At 37.1% G+C, this 21,802-nt stretch overlaps 1 protein-coding gene across 3 annotated transcripts; it reads left to right on the top strand.

Annotated features, from left to right (window-relative positions):
• The first annotated feature begins 2,776 nt into the window (after nt 1–2,776).
• Nucleotides 2,777–8,456, top strand: LOC115423720 (uncharacterized). Of its 3 annotated transcripts, none has more exons than XM_030140722.1 (6): nt 2,777–3,178; nt 3,359–3,497; nt 6,204–6,342; nt 6,593–6,684; nt 7,031–7,520; nt 7,771–8,456. In XM_030140722.1, exons 1-5 carry the CDS (start codon nt 3,169–3,171, stop codon nt 7,269–7,271), a joined length of 621 nt encoding a protein of 206 aa, XP_029996582.1. In that variant the 5' UTR covers nt 2,777–3,168; the 3' UTR covers nt 7,272–7,520; nt 7,771–8,456. The 3 variants fall into 3 exon arrangements, with proteins under 3 accessions (XP_029996582.1, XP_029996580.1, XP_029996581.1); XM_030140720.1 differs by having other exon boundaries at nt 6,590–6,684; XM_030140721.1 differs by having other exon boundaries at nt 6,590–6,684; nt 7,031–8,456.
• Nucleotides 8,457–21,802: the final 13,346 nt, after the last annotated feature.

The raw sequence follows: 21,802 nt of genomic DNA, 5'->3' as shown, positions 1-21,802 counted from the left end.
CACTGTTCCTAGTTGCACAAGCATTTCACTAAACATATATCTAAAACATACAGTATTATATGATGGCACAATCCCACAAGTGTATTATTATTATTATTTTCTATAAAAGAAAAAAAAATAAAGCATTTAAAGCTGCACATACTGTAGATCCTTTATTGTCAAACACAACAGCGTCTTACTGTTTCACGACCCTTTACCCTTTGTTTAATGTGAATGTAATGTATAATTTTATCCAGCAGATATCGCCACATTTAATTGTATCAAATGCTTCGAAACACTGAACCATTTCAACACAATTGCCCCAGACTAATTCAGTGGTTCAGAAAGCTTTAGTTTCTCAATCACTAACCTGCCCATCACTACAAACTGATTACCTGCAAACATTGGGATGTATTGCCTATATAGTTTCATTATTACCCCAATAGTCCATATTCATCTCTCTGCATTATCTTAATGTAACATTTATTTATGTTGCCTTCTCATCAGTCTGTTTCCTGTTATGTTAATTCTTGAGCGAATGAAGCCTTGTGAAGCTTCTGAAGCTTCATGATCATCCTCTAGTCATCTGCGAGATGAAGCTTCATGAAGCATTGGGCCATTCCATCCATTTGGTTCACTCATGGATGGAATGAAGCACTGAAGCACTGAAGCGTCAGGGTGCTTCATTTGCTGTAATGCACTGTCATGTGGACAATAAATGTAAAACATGGAGAGTGATTATAATAATGACACTGTGGCTTTCGTTTCTGAAACTTTGTATCAAATTGCACTTAAAAGATAATGCCAATCTGCCAAAATACCTTCTTTCTTTTTTTTTTTTTAATTTTTAAAAACATTTTTTATATACCTCGATCTATATGCCTCAACACTTACACCCCTTTTTTTTTGACAGCTTCAGTTTCAAATGGACCATCACTATTCTCAAGTGGAAAATCTTGTTCTTTTCATCTGATCTGATAAAATAAATATCAGGCTTGTATCTAGAATGAAAAATGTAGTCTGCCATTTAGAAGTTTCGAAACTTCCCTGAATAGAAAATTACAAACAGTTGCAATTATTTAACTGTTTCTCTGCATCTGCACATTTTAAAATAAGCTAACTAATTGTTTATTGCATTTGTTGCAAAATTGCTAAATGTAGAAGGTTGACAAAATTATGCAATCAAAGTAGCTACATAAACATTATCATAATGCATAGTTTTTCCAGATATTTCCTGGGTTTAAACTTTAAAGCACAACCTTGTCCGTGGGGTCGGTTTATGACAAATCCTCCTTCCACAGTAGGTAATGATACCAAACTTTTACGTATTTATTTAATTTTTTTTTTCTTTATTCAAGTTCTTTGTTTACAATGACAAAGAATAATTGTAGAACATAGTAACACTAGGAATATAACAATGACAGAGGGAGCAAATACAGAGAAAGCTCAAACAGCAAAAAACAAACAAACAAACAAACAAAAAAACATACTGTATATGTATACATATGTATTATAAACATAAAATGGTTATGACATTTTAAAGACATTCAGCGATAAACAATATTCATATGTGTTAACAGCTTTTTTGTTGAAGCTCTGTGAAATAGTTAAGTACAACTCAGTTTCATTAAATAAAACAGGAAAACATAGAGATGAAGATGAGAATTTACACTTATGAATATTAAATTAGCAGAAAATGATAATTAAATTAATTTGATTTTTTTTTGTGTGTGTCCATATTCTTTCTATGAAAACCTCTTCTCCAATTGGCTACTTGATCTGGGAGTTAACTCACATGCAGGGCAGGCTATCAGCTGCTACACAAAATGTCAGGCAATAATAATAATAATAATAATAACAATAATAATAATAATAATAATAATAATAATAATAATAATAATAATATTCTACAACTGGTTCTTGTCTAATTCTAATATACATTCATATTCTAGGAGGCAGTCAACTAACATTCACAGTCAATTCTCACATACAATACTGAGTTAATTTAATATCAAATTCAGAGTTCCCACATTTTGGAATACCAAACCCTCCGTGATCAAAAATAGCGCCTTAATCTCATTATTCAAATCCAGACTCAAATTCTTTCTGCTAAAGAAATAATACATTTCATTACACTATGCTGTTAATTTGAAACATTTTTCATGACTGTGAAAATTAAATCATATATGAGTCTTGAGTGTTTGTTTTCACAGTAATAAAATATTGTGTATGTATTCTGTATACTTGTGATTTTTAAAACCTACATGTGAAGCCAAAGGCAAATTTGCACACCTGTGGACAGTAAAGTGATCATTATTAAAACTATGATTTCCTTGCGGCCGGCTCGTTGAGACTGAAACATAGAAAGGCACACGGACAACAGGGTTTTACGTTTTAAATCAGATATCTTAAATTAAGGGACATGGACGGTACATGAACAGAACAAAATGAACAGTCTTTCTGTGTCACAAAGACATAGAGGCACACAGACAACACACAACAGAAGCGCCTTCCTTGCCAGTCAGAGGCAAAAAAAAAAAAGGCAGTACCTTCCCCTACCTGCAAATTCGCGCCCCGCTCTGACTTAAACCGAACGCATCACTGCTGTTACTCATGTCGCTGTCTGATGACGCCATTGTGTTAGCGCTGTACCATGCCAGCGACGTGAGTGACATATCAAACATACAGTAGAGGATAAAGTGCAAATAACCAGAGTTGTTTGGTACATTTGTTCCGTGCCATATCATTTCTTCTTAAGGTCGACACCGAACTTAAAACCAAGGTGAGTGTGTGCGGGTGTGTGTGAGTTTGTAGCCCCTCCAGCTCCGAGCAGCAGCAGACCTGAAGATAAACACCACTGAACTCAACTGTCCTTGCACATTTTTCACTTTTTGTCTACATCATTTCAGACTCTTTCCTTGTCATGCATACTTCTCTCATAAAGTAGGACTAGTAAAAGAAAAAAAGAACAGGAGTAGTTATTAAATTACTAGGTCTGTAAAATAAAACAAACTACAGGCGGAAAGAAATAGAAAAGCACTCTAGGACTCACTACAAATCAGACGATTGCCCGGAGTGGGCGTGGTTTACTGGAACGTCGCCGTGCACATTTGTGGAAGCGCTGTGCCCACGCTAGTGAACTGCGTACTCGCAGTTATCCTACCTATGTAGTACCTTCGCCGGTTCTTCATGATGGCTGGTAAGTTGGCTGTCTATATAAAATATTAATAAGAAATTATCTCATATGTGCTATTGCAGAGCAAAGCCTTCCTAACGTTGACGGTTGTTAATAGAATCCCAATGTTTTGTGTGTCATACCTACCCATGATTAATATGATCGGACAATGACATTGAATATTGCTGTTGCTGCAATATGTAGATCTATCTTGGATAGGGACATATTTCACCCTCGTCAAAAGAAGCGATGGCTACATTACGGGCATAGTTAACAACGAAGACGAGCTCAGAACGTTGCTGGAGAACTTCAAGAGGGCCACCCTCACAGCATACAACAAATGGTAAGACAATCCTTGTGTCTAAAACAAGAGGAACTGAAAAACCTCGACACAAGATTTGAAACTTTGTTGATGTGAAAAGTTTTCTCTTTTGGTTCCAAGTAAAGCATTTCTACTTTCATTTTATATTTGGTTCAATGTGGATTTTATTTCCCTATTTACGTTGTCTGTTTATGGTGTGAAGAAAGTTCAAATGGTGAATATTTAAATATTGTCTTAGATAGTGAGAGCACATACATTCTACGTTCTACATTCTACGCTTGAAATTGTAATTAACATCACAAAATAAGATTAAAAATGTATTTCATCAATTTGTGTCATTATGTTAGTCTTCACCAACATTTCATTTAGATTATTTTCAGTTTTTATCAAGTTTATCCTAAATGATATTGACTGATACTGAAAACTTCTCCTGTCAGCTGTAAATCACATGACATATGTACATAAATGTTCTATACAACAAGCACGTCATAGTTTTGTGCCTCCTGTCTAAATTTACTGTACTGTGTGCAAATGGTACAGACAAATTATTCTTTAGGATGCCATCATGCTGCAGACAAATAAAGGGTGGCAAATTTTTTGAGGTATCTGGCCTACGTCATATGAGTAATGTACCCGACTGTAAATACAAACTTCATCTTCATATAAATTTGAGGGAACCACTTTAGGAAAAGCTGACAGTTGAGGTAAGACAAGAATCTCCATAGACTAAGATGTTTGCAGATTACATTGTGATTTGTGGTGAGAGCAAGGAGCAAGTGGAGGAAAATAGAGGTGGAGGTATGCACTTGAAAGAAGAGGAATAAAGGTTAGCTTCAGTAAGAAAGAGTACATGTGTGTAAATGAGAGGGTTTGAAAAGACTATCGGCAACAATGAAAGGAAAAGGGTTTCACATGGTGGTGAGACCAGCGAGGTTGTATGGACTGGAGACAGTAGTATTTCAGAAAAGACAGGCGGCAGAGCTAGAGGTAGCAGAGATGAAAATGTTAAGATTCTCTTTGGAGTGATGAGGATGGACAGGATCACGAATGAGTACATCGGAGGAACCGCACATGGTAGCTGTTTTGGAAACAAAGTCAAAGAGACCAGACTGAGATGGTTTGTACATGTGCAGAGGAGAGAGATAGTGACTATATTGATAGTAAAATGCAGAGGTTTGAACGATCAGGCTGTGGACCTAGAGGAAGGCCAAATAGGAGATTTATACATGTAATGAAAAAGGACTTGAAGTTATTTGGTGTGAGAGAAGACGTGAAGAAGAGGGTAAGGTCAGACGCTTCACTGTAGTGACCCCTAAAGAGAACAGCTGAAGAAAACTAGCCAAGTCCTGTCATTTCTGTGCTTATATAGAGAAGAGACAGACAGATAGATAGGTAGATAGATAGAATATTATAATATATATAATAGAACTTCTGACAACTGCACAAAAAACACATTCACAGAATTCTATACCCTAATCTGACATTGTATCCATGGGATACATACATTTTAAAGATGCTAAACTTAACACTATTTACCAAATTATGTTTTTTTTTCTCATCAGTGTAAATAAGCTAGTCCAATAAACAATTCTTTAAGTTAATATCATTACTTATTGGAAATTATGTGGAATTTTCAAGTAGTTGTCACATTGGCAAGCCTTTTTAAAATTAGATGAGGATGACAAAACACGGATCAATCACACAAACAATGTAATGTGACATATTTTACAAATAACATGTAAGACTTTTATAAATTATGACTTTTTGATTAAAACAATAATAATAATAATAATAATAATAATAACAATAATAATAATAATGCTTGATGTTGATGTTGAACTGTGTGTATCTCCTGGTGCACTTTGCCTGTTCAAGGGTTAAATGGATACAGTCGGCAAAGACGTCACAGCTCAAAACGGTTGGTGACTAATTCAAAAGTTGGCAATAAATTGATCAGTCATCTAATTGTTGTTGGTCCAATATGATGTGATGTTCTTTTAGCTTTGGAAAGAAACAGGCAATAGAAATGTCCTTCAGAGGGCTATATTTTATTTTATGCTTGGAGTACATTTCAGAGCCAGCACTTTCTTTTTTTTTTTTTTTTTTTAAACGTATACCACACTCAGTAAAGAACTATAATCAGTACTTCTACTTTTACCAGACTTTTGTACACAAGTATCTGTACTTCTACTTAGGTACTGAATATGTACTTTTGTTGCAAGGAAAATTACACAAAATACAAATGTAGTACGAAGTTCACTCGCGTTTAAACAATTAATCTAATATTCCTGATACCCCTGACATATTCTATGATTGTTTGGAAATGGTTCACATTACATTAAACTTACCTGAAATGAAGTGCTGACTGCAGACATACACATTTTGTTGTTGGGTCCCATAATCTGCCAAAGTCGTCCTCTCTTCTGATAACTTGAAGGCATTTTGTCTTCCTTTGTGGTTCCATTTTGTTATTCGGTAAAATGTAAAACTTTAATTGGGGATTTTTTTTGTTTATTTGCAATGCAAAAGGGCACACAGCAACTCTTTGACAGTATGGCTAATGGCAGGGACCAGTTTTTCCCCCCTGGCTCAAACTGGATGTGACGTTTGTGGGCATTCCCGTGGTTGCCAACTGTATCTGTTGAGCACCATCTTTTTTCAGCACCATTTTTTTCCCCCTGTTTTTCATGAAGGTTAACTTAATGCCCCTGTCTTGTGATTTAATAGGTCTGACCACATGTCAGAAAACTCCAAGGCTCGTCTACTGTGGCAAGTGGAGGACGATTCTGACAACATCCCTCTTTGTGTCACCCGGAGAATTATATTGGCATGTCAGCATGGCAAGGGTTACAGCAGAAGATCAAAGGTACTTGGGCAAAAGATATACTGGTTCCCTTAATTTCTTGGGTCGAAATCAAAATTATGCATTCAAACTACACCCTTTGTGTGGACATCATAAAATCAGTTATTTGTTAAAACACAGGCTCAAATCATTATCTGTCTGCCCCCACTCACCCACCCCCACCCCATCCATTAGTTGCCTGTAAGCATTTTGCAAATGTTAAGTGTTTATGGCTGCACTAATAATTTTTTATCTTGTGTACGTGTGTGAGCATGTGGAACATGTTTACACCAACAAACGGTTTCATGTTCGAAAAGGGAAGAAGGTGAACTGTCCAGCCAAACTTTTTATTCGTCAAGTAACAAGGTAAGTTCTTTTTTGCTGGATATGATTACATTTTTACTCCCTTTCATACAGTGCGAGGCAGTATAGGCATGAAAGTGTGTATAGGGAAAGCGTATGCAGTGAATCACCTTTATTACCCAAGTTTTTAAGAGTATTCTGTTCGTACAGAGTATACATTCTAGGTTACCAAGGACTTGTCATTTTGAAGGCTTTTTAGTTTCATTTCATAGGAGAAAAAAAAGAAGGTTGTGATCTTTTTCTACAATGCCTAAGAGATAAGGCTCTACCCACCTGTACAATAGAAGTTACTTTTATATTTTATTTACTTTTATATTTTTTAACTTACCTGTTTTGTTTTTTGTTTCAGATTTGACACATATAATGTCAAAGGGGACCCATCCAGGGCCCAAAAAGAAGATGCCATGAAAAAGCTCAAACAAGACATGGCCCAAGCAGACCCTCCACACTCAACATTTATCCACGAAAACTTCCACTTGTGGAAGCTCACCAAAATCACACCATTGGTGAGGCAGAGAGCATGGTGGACGATGGATACCGAGGAAGAGAAGGCAACATGGGCAGATCTGAAAGAAAGGACATCCATTTGACACAGCTTGCAGTCAGAGAACAATTAAAAATATTAACCAATTTCTCATATCTATGTGAAGACCTGGAGACTTTAACAAAAACTGCTGGAGCATTAAAGGACATTGTACAGTCTTGTGAATCACAGTGCTGGGAAACAAATGGGCTCATAAACAAAAAAGAAGTTGTCATCTTAAGGAAAGAAAATCTTCGGCCACTGCCAAGGCATAAATTCAAAAACAAACTGTCCAAAAAGCGGAAGTGGAGCCAAGGTAATGCTGTCAGCTACATAAAACACATTTGTTGATTAAAAAAAATAAAAAAATCTTACCCAAGCATGTGTCTTGTACCTTAGTGTGTTGAATTAGGGAAACATCTGGACTTGTGAAACAGTGCTTTAGAATGTCTTATTATTATTATTATTATTATTATTATTATTATTATTATTATTACTACTACTACTACTACTACTACTTGTAGTTGTATTGTCATAGTTCATCTTAATGTTGTTTCATTCAACAGCATTTTCAAGTCCTCACTCCACCCCCAACCACCACCACTACCACCACCACCTCTAGAGGAGAACTCTCAGTCACAGATCGTCTTTACACTACATAATGGACACATTCAATATGCACACATTAAACAGTGAACTTACTATATACTGTTATTTTCAGTTTAGTTTCATTCAAAATTCATCATTCATCCATGTTTGTTGAATAATTCCTATCTTTTTTGTGTGGATTTTATTAATTCATGTTCAGTAGACGATACAGTATCTAATCAACCTCAGCTATCAGAGCTGATATTATTGTGTTTTTGTTTTCAGATAAAAGCAGCTAATACTTTGACATTCATGTTAAATGTAATTGTCATTCATTCTACTGTTATTTTTCATTTAGTTCAGTTAAAAATCCCTTTTTCATCCATTTTGGGCAGTTACATCATATAATGAATGGATTAAACGTACCTCATGTCATTTCTGTCTTTTTGTGTGGGGGTTCAGTAGACGGTATCTATTTAGTTCAATATCTAATCAAGTCCAGCATTCAGAGCTGGTATTATGTTTTTGTTTTTAGAAAAAGCAGCTGATACTTTGACAGTCATGTGAAATACCACAACAGAGAACTGCTGTCTCGTCATTGTGATTACCTATACAATTATTTTTACTTTGGAAGCTGCATTACAGAAGATGGGTATGAAACATCCCCTTTTTCTCATGTTGTCTCTGAACAGATTAGAACAAGAAGGTTCTTTTGAAGTTGTATTTAACTTTTTAATGTTTTATTGAAACACACATGAAATGCCGCTTTCCTCTGACAAAAAGAGGAGTAGATGACTTAAGTTGATACGGTAAGTTGGATCTCAAATAATGAACAATAGAGGGTATGCACATGATGCGGTTGAAGGCTGGAGTGAAGTCGTGTGTTAGGTGGGCTCCCGCTTTAATACATTTATTGCGCCCCACTAGTCACTACTTGCTGTGCTGCAAACCACATCTATATAAACTAAACTATATAAACTAAACATCTATATAAACTAAACTGGATTTTTTTGTCGGCTTAAAATACCTCCCAAATCGGGCAAGACTGCAGATAAGATAGACGCCGACGGTGCGATGAGCAAGGCTGACTTGGTGGCTACATTGGCTGAACACAGCGGCTCTGCTGTCGGAGATTAAAACTTGAACAGACTTTTAAGAAGCCTGACATTTCTGTTTAAAATATCTACTTTTTATTGATTTTATGCAATATTCAAATTTTCAGAGACACTGAATTTTGGGCTTTCATTATCTGTAAGCCATAATCATCAAAATTTCAAGATATAAGGCTCGAAATATTTCAGTCTATGTCTAATGAGTCTATATAATATAAGGGTTTCACTTTCTGAAATGAGTGACAAAAAATATTGAACTTTTTCATGATATTCTGATTTTTTGAGATGTACCTGTAGATTCATAGTGTCAGTCACTTTACAGCATTCACACCAATTTAACCCATAAAGACCCAGTGCTACTTTTGTGGCAGTTCCCAAATGATTTTTTTTCTCTATTGAACCTTTCTTAACCCTCCCGCTGCCCTTATCTCATATTGTGTATTCTATCCATACCCCTGCACATTTTCAGTCAAGTTAGAAGCTCTGAATCTTTAGTTCTGTAACAACTGTGGCAACAGACTGAGATGGAAACTGTGTGGCAACAGACTGAAATGGAAACTGTATCTCTGGCTTCATCTTATGGCAATAATGAGGAAATACACACACAATCCCAATATGGATATGAGTCACTGTTATTGCTCTATTGCCTGTTTCTTCAGCAAATTAGATTCATACCACTAAGATCGTGGCGCTGCTCTCTTTTTCTTTCTCTCTCTCTCTCTGTCTGTCTCTCTCTCTGTCTGTCTGTCTGTCTGTCTGTCTCTCTCCTTCTGTTTCCCCCTCTCTCTCTCTCTCTCTCTCTCTCTCTCTCTCCCTCCCTTCTTCCCTTCCTCCCTCCCTCTCTCCCTTCCTCCCTCCCACTCCCTCTCTCTCTCCCTCCTTCCATTTAGTCACTAAATGCCCGCATTCAGCACCATCAGCCCAGACATCCTCTACCACAAACTCACCCAGCTCACTGTCCCAGCCTCCACCTGTCAGTGGATAACAAGCTTCCTGACAGACAGGAGACAGCAGGTGAGGCTAAGAAATTCACATCCACCACCCGGACCATCAGCACAGGCGCTCCCCAGGGATGTGTGCTCTCCCTGCTGCTCCTCTCCCTCTATACCAGGGGTCGGCAACCCGCGGCTCCGGAGCCGCATGCGGCTCTTTCATCCTTTTGTTGCGGCTCTGCGTGGCTTGGGAAAATAAATTGTAAGTGTCCGATTGAAGTGTATGTTATTTGTCTCAAAAACGTGTATCATGTTCTCTTATTAAGTCAACGTTTTTAACTTCTTTCTTCAGACCTTGTGCAATTTCAGTGATCAGCATTCGCCTTCTTCAGAGACGTTTGACAGCACTTGACGTGTCAGCCGGCAGCCGGCATGCGCGGAATGCCCTGCGACACCAAACTGCACAAAATCTGAACAAAGTATTTTATTTGTGTTTGTTCGTTTGTTTAATTGTAGTTGTAAATTGTAAGATTATTGTGATCTCGAAATATTAAAATAAAATTATATATATATATATATATATATATATATATATATATATATATATATATATATATATATATATATATATACATATATATACACACACACACACACACACATATATATATATATATATATATATATATATATATATAGTAGTATTTTTCGGCGCTCAAAATATGCGTCACACTCTCCGACAGCCCGCCAAAACGCCGTACATTTATCAAGACTTTCAACCCCAGGTAGGCCAAGTATGGAGAAATCTAAGAAAAGAAAAATATCTGAAGAAAATTGAACATTTCATGATGCCAGGTGCCATGGCACGACCAAGGTGCCGCGGCACCTCGGGGCCAACGCTAGGTGCCGTGGCACTGCAGTACTACGGCTCAGTGCCAGGTGCCGTGGCACCACGGTACCAGGGCTCACTGCCGGGTGCCGTTGCACCGCAGTGCCACTGCTCGGTGTCAGGTGCCATGGCACCACGGTGCCACAACTGGGTACCACCGGTGCTGCGACACCACCGGCACCTCGAGCCGAGGCACCACTGCGGTGCCACGGTACCTGGCACCGAGCCATGGTACGGCGGTGCAACGGCACCGAGAGTTGGCCCCGAGGTGGCAGGCACCACCGAGGTGCGCCGCGGCAGGCACCACCGAGGTGCGCCGCGGCAGGCACCACCGAGGTGCGCCGCGGCACCAAGCCGTGGTACCGGTAAAATCGTTGTATAAGCGGCGTCGGAGTATAAGCCACCGTGTTTAAAGTGTGGGAAAAAAGTAGCGGTTTATTGTCCGGAATTTACGGTATATATAGGCTAACGTCTTCATTTCAGATGTCAAAAAGTGTTTGCGGCTCCCAGTGTTGTCTTTTCCGTGGAAACCGGGTCGAAATGGTTCTTTGAGTGTTAAAGGTTGCCGACCCCTGCTCTATACCAACAACTGCACCTTTGTCATCTGCACCTGCAGATGACACAACGGTCATTGGCCTCATCCGGGACAGTGACCAGTCTGCATACGAACGGGAGGTTGAACAGCTGGTCCTCTGGTGTGTTCAGAACAATTTGGAGCTGAACACGCTCAAAACTGTGGAGATGACAGTTGATTTCAGGAGTAGCTCCCCTACACTGGCCCCCATCACATTCCTCAACAACTCTGTGACCACTGTGGAAACCTTTAGGTTTCAGGGATCCACCATCTCCCAGGACCTAAAGTGGACTCCCAACACAGACTCCACAATCAAGACAGCCCAGCTGAGGATGTACTTCCTGGGTCAGCTCAGAAAGTTCAACCTGCCCCAGGATTTGCTGATCCAGTTCTACACCACAATAATCCAGTCTGTTCTCTGCACATCCATCATCATGTCATCGTCCAAGCATGACAAGAACAGACTGAAATGGACAATCAGGACTATAGAGAAAATCACTGGTGTTAAACTGCCCACCATTCAGGACTTAGGGCACTTTCACACAATCTACCTGAGTCTGTATCCAAGTATGTTTGACTCCAAAGTCTGATTAATTTTATCAATGTGAATGCAAACGTTCCGAGCTCGAGTACCATACCTGAGTCCAGTTGAGAAGGCAGTCCTGGGTATGGACAATGCGAACTCCATTACAGTATGTTGTCATGTGAAAGTAATCCATGCCTGAGACTGGAAGTGACCTAATCACCACTCCTACAACGGAAGTAACCTAATCATAGTCAGGGAGCCAAAGTATCAAAAGCTCAATAAAGTGGGTTGAACTTGACATGGTCTGCTATACTTTTTATTTGGTTTTTTTTGTTTTTTTTGTTTTGTTTTTTTTTTTGTTAATTTTGATCCTAAGGACCAATAATTGGAGGGTCTGCTCTGCTGGAAATATCACAAAAAAAGTTGTGACCTTGTCATTTTTTGACATAAAATTTTGAAAAATTAAAATTTTCCTTCAGTCCTCAGTGGCTGGGTAAGTTATCAATAAATGCATTCCAGATGCAAAAAACACATATGGTGACAACCTTCAATGAAAAAATAACTCATGATTTTGGCTCAATTTAATGCAAAAAAAATTACGCTTTGGCAATCAACTATTCCCTCAAGTTATGACATCAGCCAATATGCCATTCTTTTCACCAAATAATATACTCATTCCACAGAAAAAAATATAAAAATCCAACCAAAATCAATGGATCTGTGAGGATTTCTCTACTAGTTGTCAATACAGGCCCAGAACATCAATAGAATTTTAAACTACTCTCAAAATTCCGAAAGACATACTGGATATTTAACATGGTTGTTAATGTCCACATTATTAAAAATCATGGCCTAGGCATCTTTTTAATTTCACCATAACTCTGAGAAAGATGTCAATCATTGATTAAAAAAAAAAAAAAAAACACCCACAGCTCAGATTTACAAAAGCAACGGCCGTAGCTTAGGAAATAAAAGTCGGCTGATATAATGACAGGTGGAGGCAGAAATAAAATAACCGGTGAAACTGGAGAAACATAACAGAACATATAAAACACTAATAGTAATAGTAATACACACTAATGCTGTGAATGTACAATTAGTTATGCAGTCTTTGAGTCCCTTATTGACCAGCTAAAGTCAGTGTCATGGTTAAGGCCAGAGGTTGTAGTATCCATATCAAGCCACTCATATTTTACCAGATAACAGTCCGAACCCTGATCCTTTTGGTCTGCAGATATTTACCAACTGCAGGGTAATGAAAAACCATCATCCTAGTGAATTACAACTCAGGCTGACTGATTAAGTTTGTGATCTGTGCTTTGACCACCAGGTTGATACTACCTGTAAGAAAGCACATCAGTGCATGTATATTTACCAGAAACACCATAGTTTTAACCCCCAAGTGCCTAAATGTATTTATAATTAAAGAAAAAAAATTATTTGTGTTGTTGCTGTGACACAGATCCTACACATGTGAATTATGTGCAATAAGTATAACCGTGCAATAATCTTCTGTCCTGTGATAAACACGTAATATTTATTAAAAATAAATGCACTATTTTTATATAGACGTAGGTATGCATACTGTTTTACATAGATATACATACTGTTTCATATATATATATATGAATGCATTATATGCATTATATAGCCTAAATGTAGTCTAAAACTAGAAGCACTCGGAGAGCACAGACCTCCGCCAAGGCTGATCAGTGGCCCCCCCCGTGGGCCCCCACACCCCCGATCACCACCAAAATTTCATCATTTCTTCCTTATCCCATTTCCAACAAACCCTGAAAATTTCATCCAAATCTGTCCATAACTTTTTGAGTTATGTTGCACACTAACAATCAGTGGCCCCCCCGTGGGCCCCCCCACCCCCGATCACCACCAAAATTTAATCATTTCTTCCTTATCCCATTTCCAACAAACCCTGAAAATTTCATCCAAATCTGTCCATAACTTTTTGAGTTATGTTGCACACTAACGGACAGACAAACAAACAAACAGACAAACAAACCCTGGCAAAAACATAACCTCCTTGGCGGAGGTAATTAACATTTATTTGCAACATAGTATAGCAAACTATTACATGATCAAAAACAAATCAATTTTGGCAAAAAAATGTCTGTTTTGAATGTCTTGGGTCACCAGAAATTTGTGCTGTTAAAATGAGGTCACGAGCCAAAAAAGGTTGGGAACCACTGCATTATGATGTGATTTTTTCGTTATTATCATCAGGGCACAAATACAGTCTACCATGAAGCAGAACAAACAGGATCTGAGAGTCACTTATTCCTATTGCGATGAGCCTTGTAAATGACGCAGTGGAATTCACTCAGAATTGTGTCTGTATTTGCTGTTATTGAATGGCTGATGTTGGTTACTGGCTATACTGGATTTTTTTTTTTAATTTACTGACTAATACTGGGACTATTTACTGGAACAATTTATGAGTAAAGACACCTTGATGCTTAGAAGAATGGAAATAGTTCAGATAAATCCACTGAAATTCCACTAAACACTGATCCAACATCCTTTCGTCACTGTTATACACACTTTTCTAAAGCGCTTTAAGGAGGCTAATATTGTAGAACTGTGTTGAATAAAGAGAGAAAAGACAGAAACCGGCGGTGACAGCAGATGCACACACATATAACTATAAATCTTTTTAATTAAGCTGTCTCTTTTTACTGAACTAGTACTTGGGTTTCAGTGGCAGTCTATGGAAATCTTCATCAATGCAAAACTAGTATTATATGTGTGTGAAAGTCAAACATCTCCAAAGGTCTATTGAGAAAACAGTGAAGTAAAAGTCCAGCTCTATAAAAGTTATATTTGGGTTTATATTTATTATGCACCAACAATAGAGCTCTGTGTGCTGGTATGTTTTTTTTTATTATTATTATTTTATTATATTATTTAGATATCTTATTTTACATCTTCTTCTAGCGCGGTCAAAAATTTGCTTCTTTATTTTAGTTTGAAGCAATGTAATCTTAGCGCTTCTTGAACTGCATATTGTGTTTACAGATTTAAACGTTTTCACAGTAAGGTTTTGTCTTGTTTGTACGTTAGTGGATCAAACAGCTCGTTGTTATTTGCTCAGTATGTATTTCTCACATTAGTGTGGAGTGAGGATCTCTTTTGTTGGACATGGATCAACTACACTGAGAATCTGATCTTAGTGAAATTCATTTTTCAGTGCTGTTGAGCTGAAACTTGCCCCACCCCAACAGGTGCAGCAAAACTAACAGGAGATTCAACTGGATGTCAGTGAAGCACAACTATTCATGCCCGCACAGTAAAACTTAAGATAAATAGGACACGACAGCAGGTTACATGCCAACGCAAAACAAAATATAAAACAAAGAAATGCCATAGTATTGCTAGATTGTGATAGGATATCTATCAAAGAAGATATTTAACCCTTAAAGAAAGATATGTAACCCATAATGACAAACAATTGTTTTTGTGGTCACTTACAGATAAATTTTTTTTTAAACATTCAACCTTTCCTAAGTGATTTGTCACCATTCATGGGAATAATATCCTTTGCATTTTTAGTGACAATCAGGTATTTTCCTATATTTAACTTATGTATCACGTAGATGTTTAAATTCAAAGCTTATTATATAAAAAAAGAGAATACTGAAGAAAAATATATCATTAACTGATCATAAAAACAAGCAACAAACACTACATGGGTTTAACAGATGAATCAGTGCTGCAGTGCTGCTTCCAAACTAATACAATTGATGACAATGAAAAGCTGAAAAACTACATTTTAGTTGTATTATTTATACATATTGACAGGATTAGTGAATCAAAAGTTGCTAAACATTTTTCTTGCAGCTGTTCAAGTCTTTGAGGGTTAAGCTCTATCACCTAATCAGATCATGTTACTGGAATGGTCGACTCATTTTATTGCAACTTTAAAGTACAGTACATTTTACATCTACACTCAGCCACAGTGTGTGTATAAAAGTTTGTGTTCATTCATCTGAACATAAGTAAGTATAGTTGCCCCATAAAGCAATCTTTCCAGCATATTCACTAAGTAGGCTGTGTGCATGTGTGTGTGTTAGAGGGTGTTGGGGGCGGGGGGGGGCATCTTTTATTACAATGCTGTTTAACCCACCCTGCCAGTCTTTTTTGCTGTCTTCTCAGGTGGTGAGGGTGAAGGTTTATCCCCAGAGCAGTATCTGTAGTGTGCCACCCGCTTAAGGCAATAAAATAATGACATAATAAAGTCATTTTGTTGTATTTCAATTTCTTGCGTGGTACGTTTCTATTGGAAGAACAGAGTTATGTTGAAATTAAAAAGATGCCTAGGCCATGATTTTTAATAATGTGGACATTAACAACCATGTTAAATATCCAGTATGTCTTTCGGAATTTTGAGATTAACTTAAAATTCTGTTGAGGTTCTGGGCCTGTATTGACAACTAGTAGAGAAATCATCACAGATCCACTGATTTTGGTTGGATTTATATTTTTTACTGTGGAATGAGTATATTGTTTGGTGAAAAGAATGGCATATTGGCTGATGTCATAATTTGGGGGAATAGTTGATTGCCAATGAAGTAAAGTTCAAAATATTGGGAAAAAAGTGAGAAAACACCTAAATTTTTTTCATTAAATTGAGCCAAAATCATGCAGAAATGTGTTTTAAGAATTAGTTTTTCATTGAAAGTTGTCACCATATGTGTTTTTTTTTGCATCTGGAATGCATTTAATTGACAGCTTACCTAGCCCACTGAGGATTGAAGGAAAATTTTCATTTTTCAAAATTTTATGTCCAAAAATGGGGGGTACATACACTAACAAGGCCACAATTTTTTTCCCGCGATATTTCCAGCACAGCAGACCCTCCAATTATTGGTCCTTAGGATCAAAATTAACAAAAAAAAAAAAAAAAAAAAGTATGGCAGACCATGTCAGGTTGAACCCATTTTTGGGACTTTGGCTCCCCGACTGTCACCACAAGACCATAGACGGCGCTCTTGTTGTCTCCTGAAAAAGCCTTGGATCTGTGCAGCATGGGCTTGCCTAATCGACAGAACCACTCGGTGATATGTCAGGGACAATGCAGGTCGCTCTTCTTCACTTTGCCTCAAACAGGCTAACAGATAGACAAGTCTTGCTGCAATTGTAGACAAATAAACTGAACAGTCGCCCAGTTGATGATTGAGGAATTTGTCTTCTTCTGACTTCCGCGTTTGTAGGATTGGATGTAGGATGTTTCAGCCCTGTAACACCCACTCGAACTCGAGCACGGGCCGCGGTACGTGCTTGTTAATGCAACATCTATGGTAAACATGTGAACATATCTAAGTACGGGACGGACTCAAGTATGCTGTGTGAAAACGCCCTTACACTCATCCAGAGTCAGGAAACAGGCAGGAAACACCTCCGCCGACCCATCACCCCCCGGTCACAACCTGCAGGCGATACAGACACTGTACGCCAAAACAGCCACAGTTTTTACCCCCAGGCCATCACTCTGATGAACACTTCATGAGCCATACAGTGTCAGTAACCCCCTGACTCCAATTCATCCTCTCACAAACTTATATTTGCACTCTATATAAAAGTCTCACTAATCTGCACTCTGTACATACTGACAACATAAATCCTCACTGTAAATTATACATAAACATATATTTTAATAGACTGGATCTCCGTACTCATCGACTTACTATATAAAACTCTGACTAATTTGCACTCTGTACATATTGACAATATAAATCCTCACTGTAAATAATGTATACATAAACATATGTTTTAATAGACCGGATCTCTGTACACATCTACTCAGTTACTTATATTTATTTAATACTATTCTTTAACCCATTGTTGTCCTTGTCTCTAGTCAAATGTTTGTTTATATTAGGTGTATGTTTAAGTGTGTTCATGTTTATGTTGAAATTGTACGTTGTAAGCTAAGAAAAAATGAAATTCCTTGGCCAATAAAACTGATTCTGATTTTAACGCCAGAATAAGCGCGAACCGTGTAATTATACAAAAGGGATGTTCAGTTTTTGTTTTATCTTTTTACTGAAAAAATCCATTTAAATTTATTTAATTTTTCCATTTTACTTTGCGCATTGCAGTTTATAGTTGCACCTTACTGTTTGATTGTCCAGATTTTTTACCCAGTCCAATTTTTATACTTCTAATTTATGATATAGTGTGTTTGCTCTTGTATTCTTTTTTTATTCTTGTTTTCTATTTTTACTGTGTCTCTTGCTGCTGCTGCACTGGGATCAATAAAGTATATTTATGTATCTATCTGGAGTTTTTGTCAATGTTAATATCATTATGTCTGTACACCTTCAGGTAAAGATGTGGGTCCAGCTACTCATCCTCAGAATAGAAGATGGAACAACTTTGGAGTGTCCATACAGGTAAGACCCTCCTGCAAACTCACAAGTTTACATCAGACTGAAAATTAAAAGATAATTGGTGCAAAGATATCAAGTTAAAATTAAGGTTTTTGGCCCTAAACCAGTAGTCTGCATGTGCATTCACACATACTTCAGTTCACCACAAAGGGGAAGCAGTGACTAATGTTCACACTTGCCAGTACAGTCAAGTCATGGAGTCATAGTTTTTAGCTCACTGGCTGATAGACCATGAGCTATTGTGATGTCGCTGTGTCGTCTGCATCATCATCATCATCTTCGTTAGCAATTTATTCAAACATCTTCTCTTATAAAACTACTGGTTGGAGTCATTTCAAATTTTATATCTAGCTTCCTTGGGACAATGTCTAAACAGATTGTTCACAGTTTAGATTTTTGCATTTTTGACAAGTTTTTAAATGTTTTAAGTTTGCCTTTACTTATAATAGGCCATGTTTTGATGGCTTATAACATGGAAATGGTTAAAGATATCAGTATAGTTACAGTTGAGCACTGATAGCAAGTCATATATGGAGTTGCATTTAGTTTGTTGAGTCATCCTCCAGTGAAAGTACCACCCATTTCTATTGGGAGATTGATCTCTAACATAGTGCCAGAATCTGACAACCTCGCAAATTCAAGTTATTGATTCTTGATAGAATTTGTCGGTGAGCTACAGGGCCATTGGTTCTGTTTTTATTAAAACATTTCTTTGGCAAGAAAATAAGCCAGAGTTATGCTCTGTGTAAGTTATCTGTCAACGTCTTCCAACCACAGAAATGCAGAAAACCACTAAATATTTACCACATTTTTGTCACTGATCCAGATTGTTATATGCCAAAAGTAAGGAGTGGCCCTTTAATTCCCTACTCACAAATATGACAGATATGTATTAGGCTGTTTACTTTAGGTTGTTATGAAACATGAGATTGTGTGGAGTAAGTGATGACAGAACAGCCCACTGACAGCAAGAGCAAACTACATCTAATGGAAGAAGAGAATGAAACATGGGTGGGATGTACTGATGCTTCGTGCCACCGCAAACCCTCATGTGGTGTCAAAGAATCAGTGTTGACATTTACTTAAGAGGAAATGCATGGACACAGTTACTTTTGCATCTAATCTAACTGCATATATTCATAGGAGTTTCTATTTCAAAGCATACATTTTGGGGAGAGTATTTAAAAATTTACTGAGATTTGCTGTCAATTCACTGCTGATTGGGCTATTTTATAATGCTGACAAAAAGCATTTTTTGACACGTGAGCCTAACAGGACTGATATTTTGACTAACAGGAGACACAACAGAGAACAGGTGACAGAATAGGGTCAATGTCATGTCAATTTATGTGAATGACAGAAGGAGGTGTTATAAGATGGAATAATGTTATCAAGCCACCAGGATGATGACTGAGCCTATTTACATGACCATAAAAATCCAATAGCTGGGAGTAGTCAGATAATTGTAATAATCAGATCTAACGCATTTACATGCACTTAAGAAATGAAATAATTGAAAACCCTGGTTTTAGTCCATTATGAGACTTCTTTCAGAGTACGTAATGATAATGGAATGGATTTCTATAGCATACACATATAGTGATGGTAGAATCAAACTTCCTGTTTATTGTCTTCCACTTACATTTGATTACATCACTACTTTTCACTTTACATTCCAGATGTGAAAGAACAAAATAAATCAGATTAACCTATATGCATGCACAAAGACAATGGAGTATTGGGGAGAAATCCAGCAATTCTCAATTATTCCAGATAATCTGATTTCTCATAATCAGATTACTACTGTTATCTGATAAAGCATGTCATATTAGGCTGATCAGGCTTATAACTCCAGAAGTCAGATCATGATCAGTTTTAGTGTGCATCTAAATGGGCTTAATGATAAGTTGAGCGGAGCCAAAAGACTTCATGACAAAAATTTTACATCAGATACAAGAAATATTCAGCTCTATGTAATGCAGTCAGCATTCCATGTTTCCTCTGTATTTACTAAAATTAAAAACCACAGCATGTAGAACAAATGCATGTTCCGCTCAGGACTGATTGAGTGTTGGGAACTGTGAATATTAGTCAGAATTAAGTGCCTTCAAATTTCACTTCTCCATGCATCTCCTTTGCATCTTGGACCTTCTTTATTGTTGTCTGTGAAATGCACTTTTCTTCTATCGATCTATTACAGTTTATAGTTTGATCTGTCTATCAATCGATCGATCGATTTCATATCTTCAGGACTATGTGTAACATCAAGTGTCAAACTAGCTTCTGGTGAAATGTATATGAACAGTTTAACCTCAGTAAGTGGTTCCTCCATATATTTGATTTGGGTCTTAACTTTACTCCGGGATGTCTCAGACTTATCAAATGTGCCATCCAACCAGCCAGCCAGCCCTGAAGTTTACAGCACAATTTACATAAACAATTGACAAGCTAAAAATTACCACATTTGCATTCATTACAAACATGTCCTGTACATTCTACACACTAAAATATGTAACATACATAGAGTACCAAACATGAAGTCACATTCTCATTATTTGACCTGACAGTGACAACACATAATCACTGAACTCAGAAAAGTTGAACTTTTTCCCGGAAAAAGTCATGTTGGTCTGAGTGTTTCAGTCCAAAATGTCTCTTAAAGATAAGTCAAGTTTGTTGTAGTTTTCTGTTTTGTCATGTTTGTTGCATTCGTCTGTAGGAGGAGATGGTGGCAGAGCTGAGGACAGTGGAGTCAGAGGCAGTGTCGTACCTGGGCCAGATATCCAGATATTACATCACCAGAACTAAGCTAGTCTCCAAAATCACCAAATGCCCTCATGTGGTAGGTGATGGGATATAACCAAAGTATCTTGGGAGTATACGCTCCATCATTTAACTTAATGAATATGTCTGTTTGTTGTTCAGGAAGACTATAGGAGGACAGTGTCCAAAATCAAATAAAAGAAATACATCACTCTGAAGATCATTGTCTCAGAGCTCAGGAATCAGTACGTGAGTATTCATCTGCCTGCAAAACACACAACAAAAGTCAAAACAACATCAAATTGTGAACAGAAAATTATTTGGTTTATTTTCTCATTTCTAGCATAGGCTGTATATTTAACTCATAATTCCTATTCTTTAGTAGTAAATGGTAACAGTGTTATTTTGAACTAATTACTATAATGGACTCTGATATAGTTACGATATTTGTATGAAACAAATATAAACAATTATTCACTGCAAAAGAAAATAGTGTTAATGTAGACTGAAAATTAAAAATGTTATAGTTAAAAATGTTCATATTTCTCTGTGACTTGTTTTAGGCTCCTAAGGTTAAAAACCAAAACAAACTGAAGTAAATGAGGCTAAAAACTAAACAAACAAATGAATAAATAGCTCACCTAAGTAACTCCTCCAGAGTTAAGATCTTCTGTAACTAGTAAAAAGTATAAAGAATGATGCTGTTCTGACATTTAAGTTGACATAGAAATTGAAGATAAAAAGAAAAAATCATTTTGAATTTCATGTCTTATACCCTGCAATAATAATATAAATATAAAAATAGAT

Source organism: Sphaeramia orbicularis, chromosome 8, assembly GCF_902148855.1.
Source record: "Sphaeramia orbicularis chromosome 8, fSphaOr1.1, whole genome shotgun sequence".
In the NCBI taxonomy this organism is placed as follows: Eukaryota; Metazoa; Chordata; class Actinopteri; order Kurtiformes; family Apogonidae; genus Sphaeramia; species Sphaeramia orbicularis.
Note: the sequence above shows the minus strand (reverse complement) of the source record. Positions and strands in the feature narration are given on the sequence as shown.

What these genes read in the sequence shown, in the direction of transcription:
- LOC115423720 (XM_030140720.1), top strand. An exon ending in GTTACAGCAGAAGATCAAAG is followed by an intron (nt 6,343 to 6,589) that starts GTACTTGGGCAA and finishes TACGTGTGTGAG; the next exon opens with CATGTGGAACATGTTTACAC. An exon ending in TTTATTCGTCAAGTAACAAG is followed by an intron (nt 6,685 to 7,030) that starts GTAAGTTCTTTT and finishes TTTTTGTTTCAG; the next exon opens with ATTTGACACATATAATGTCA.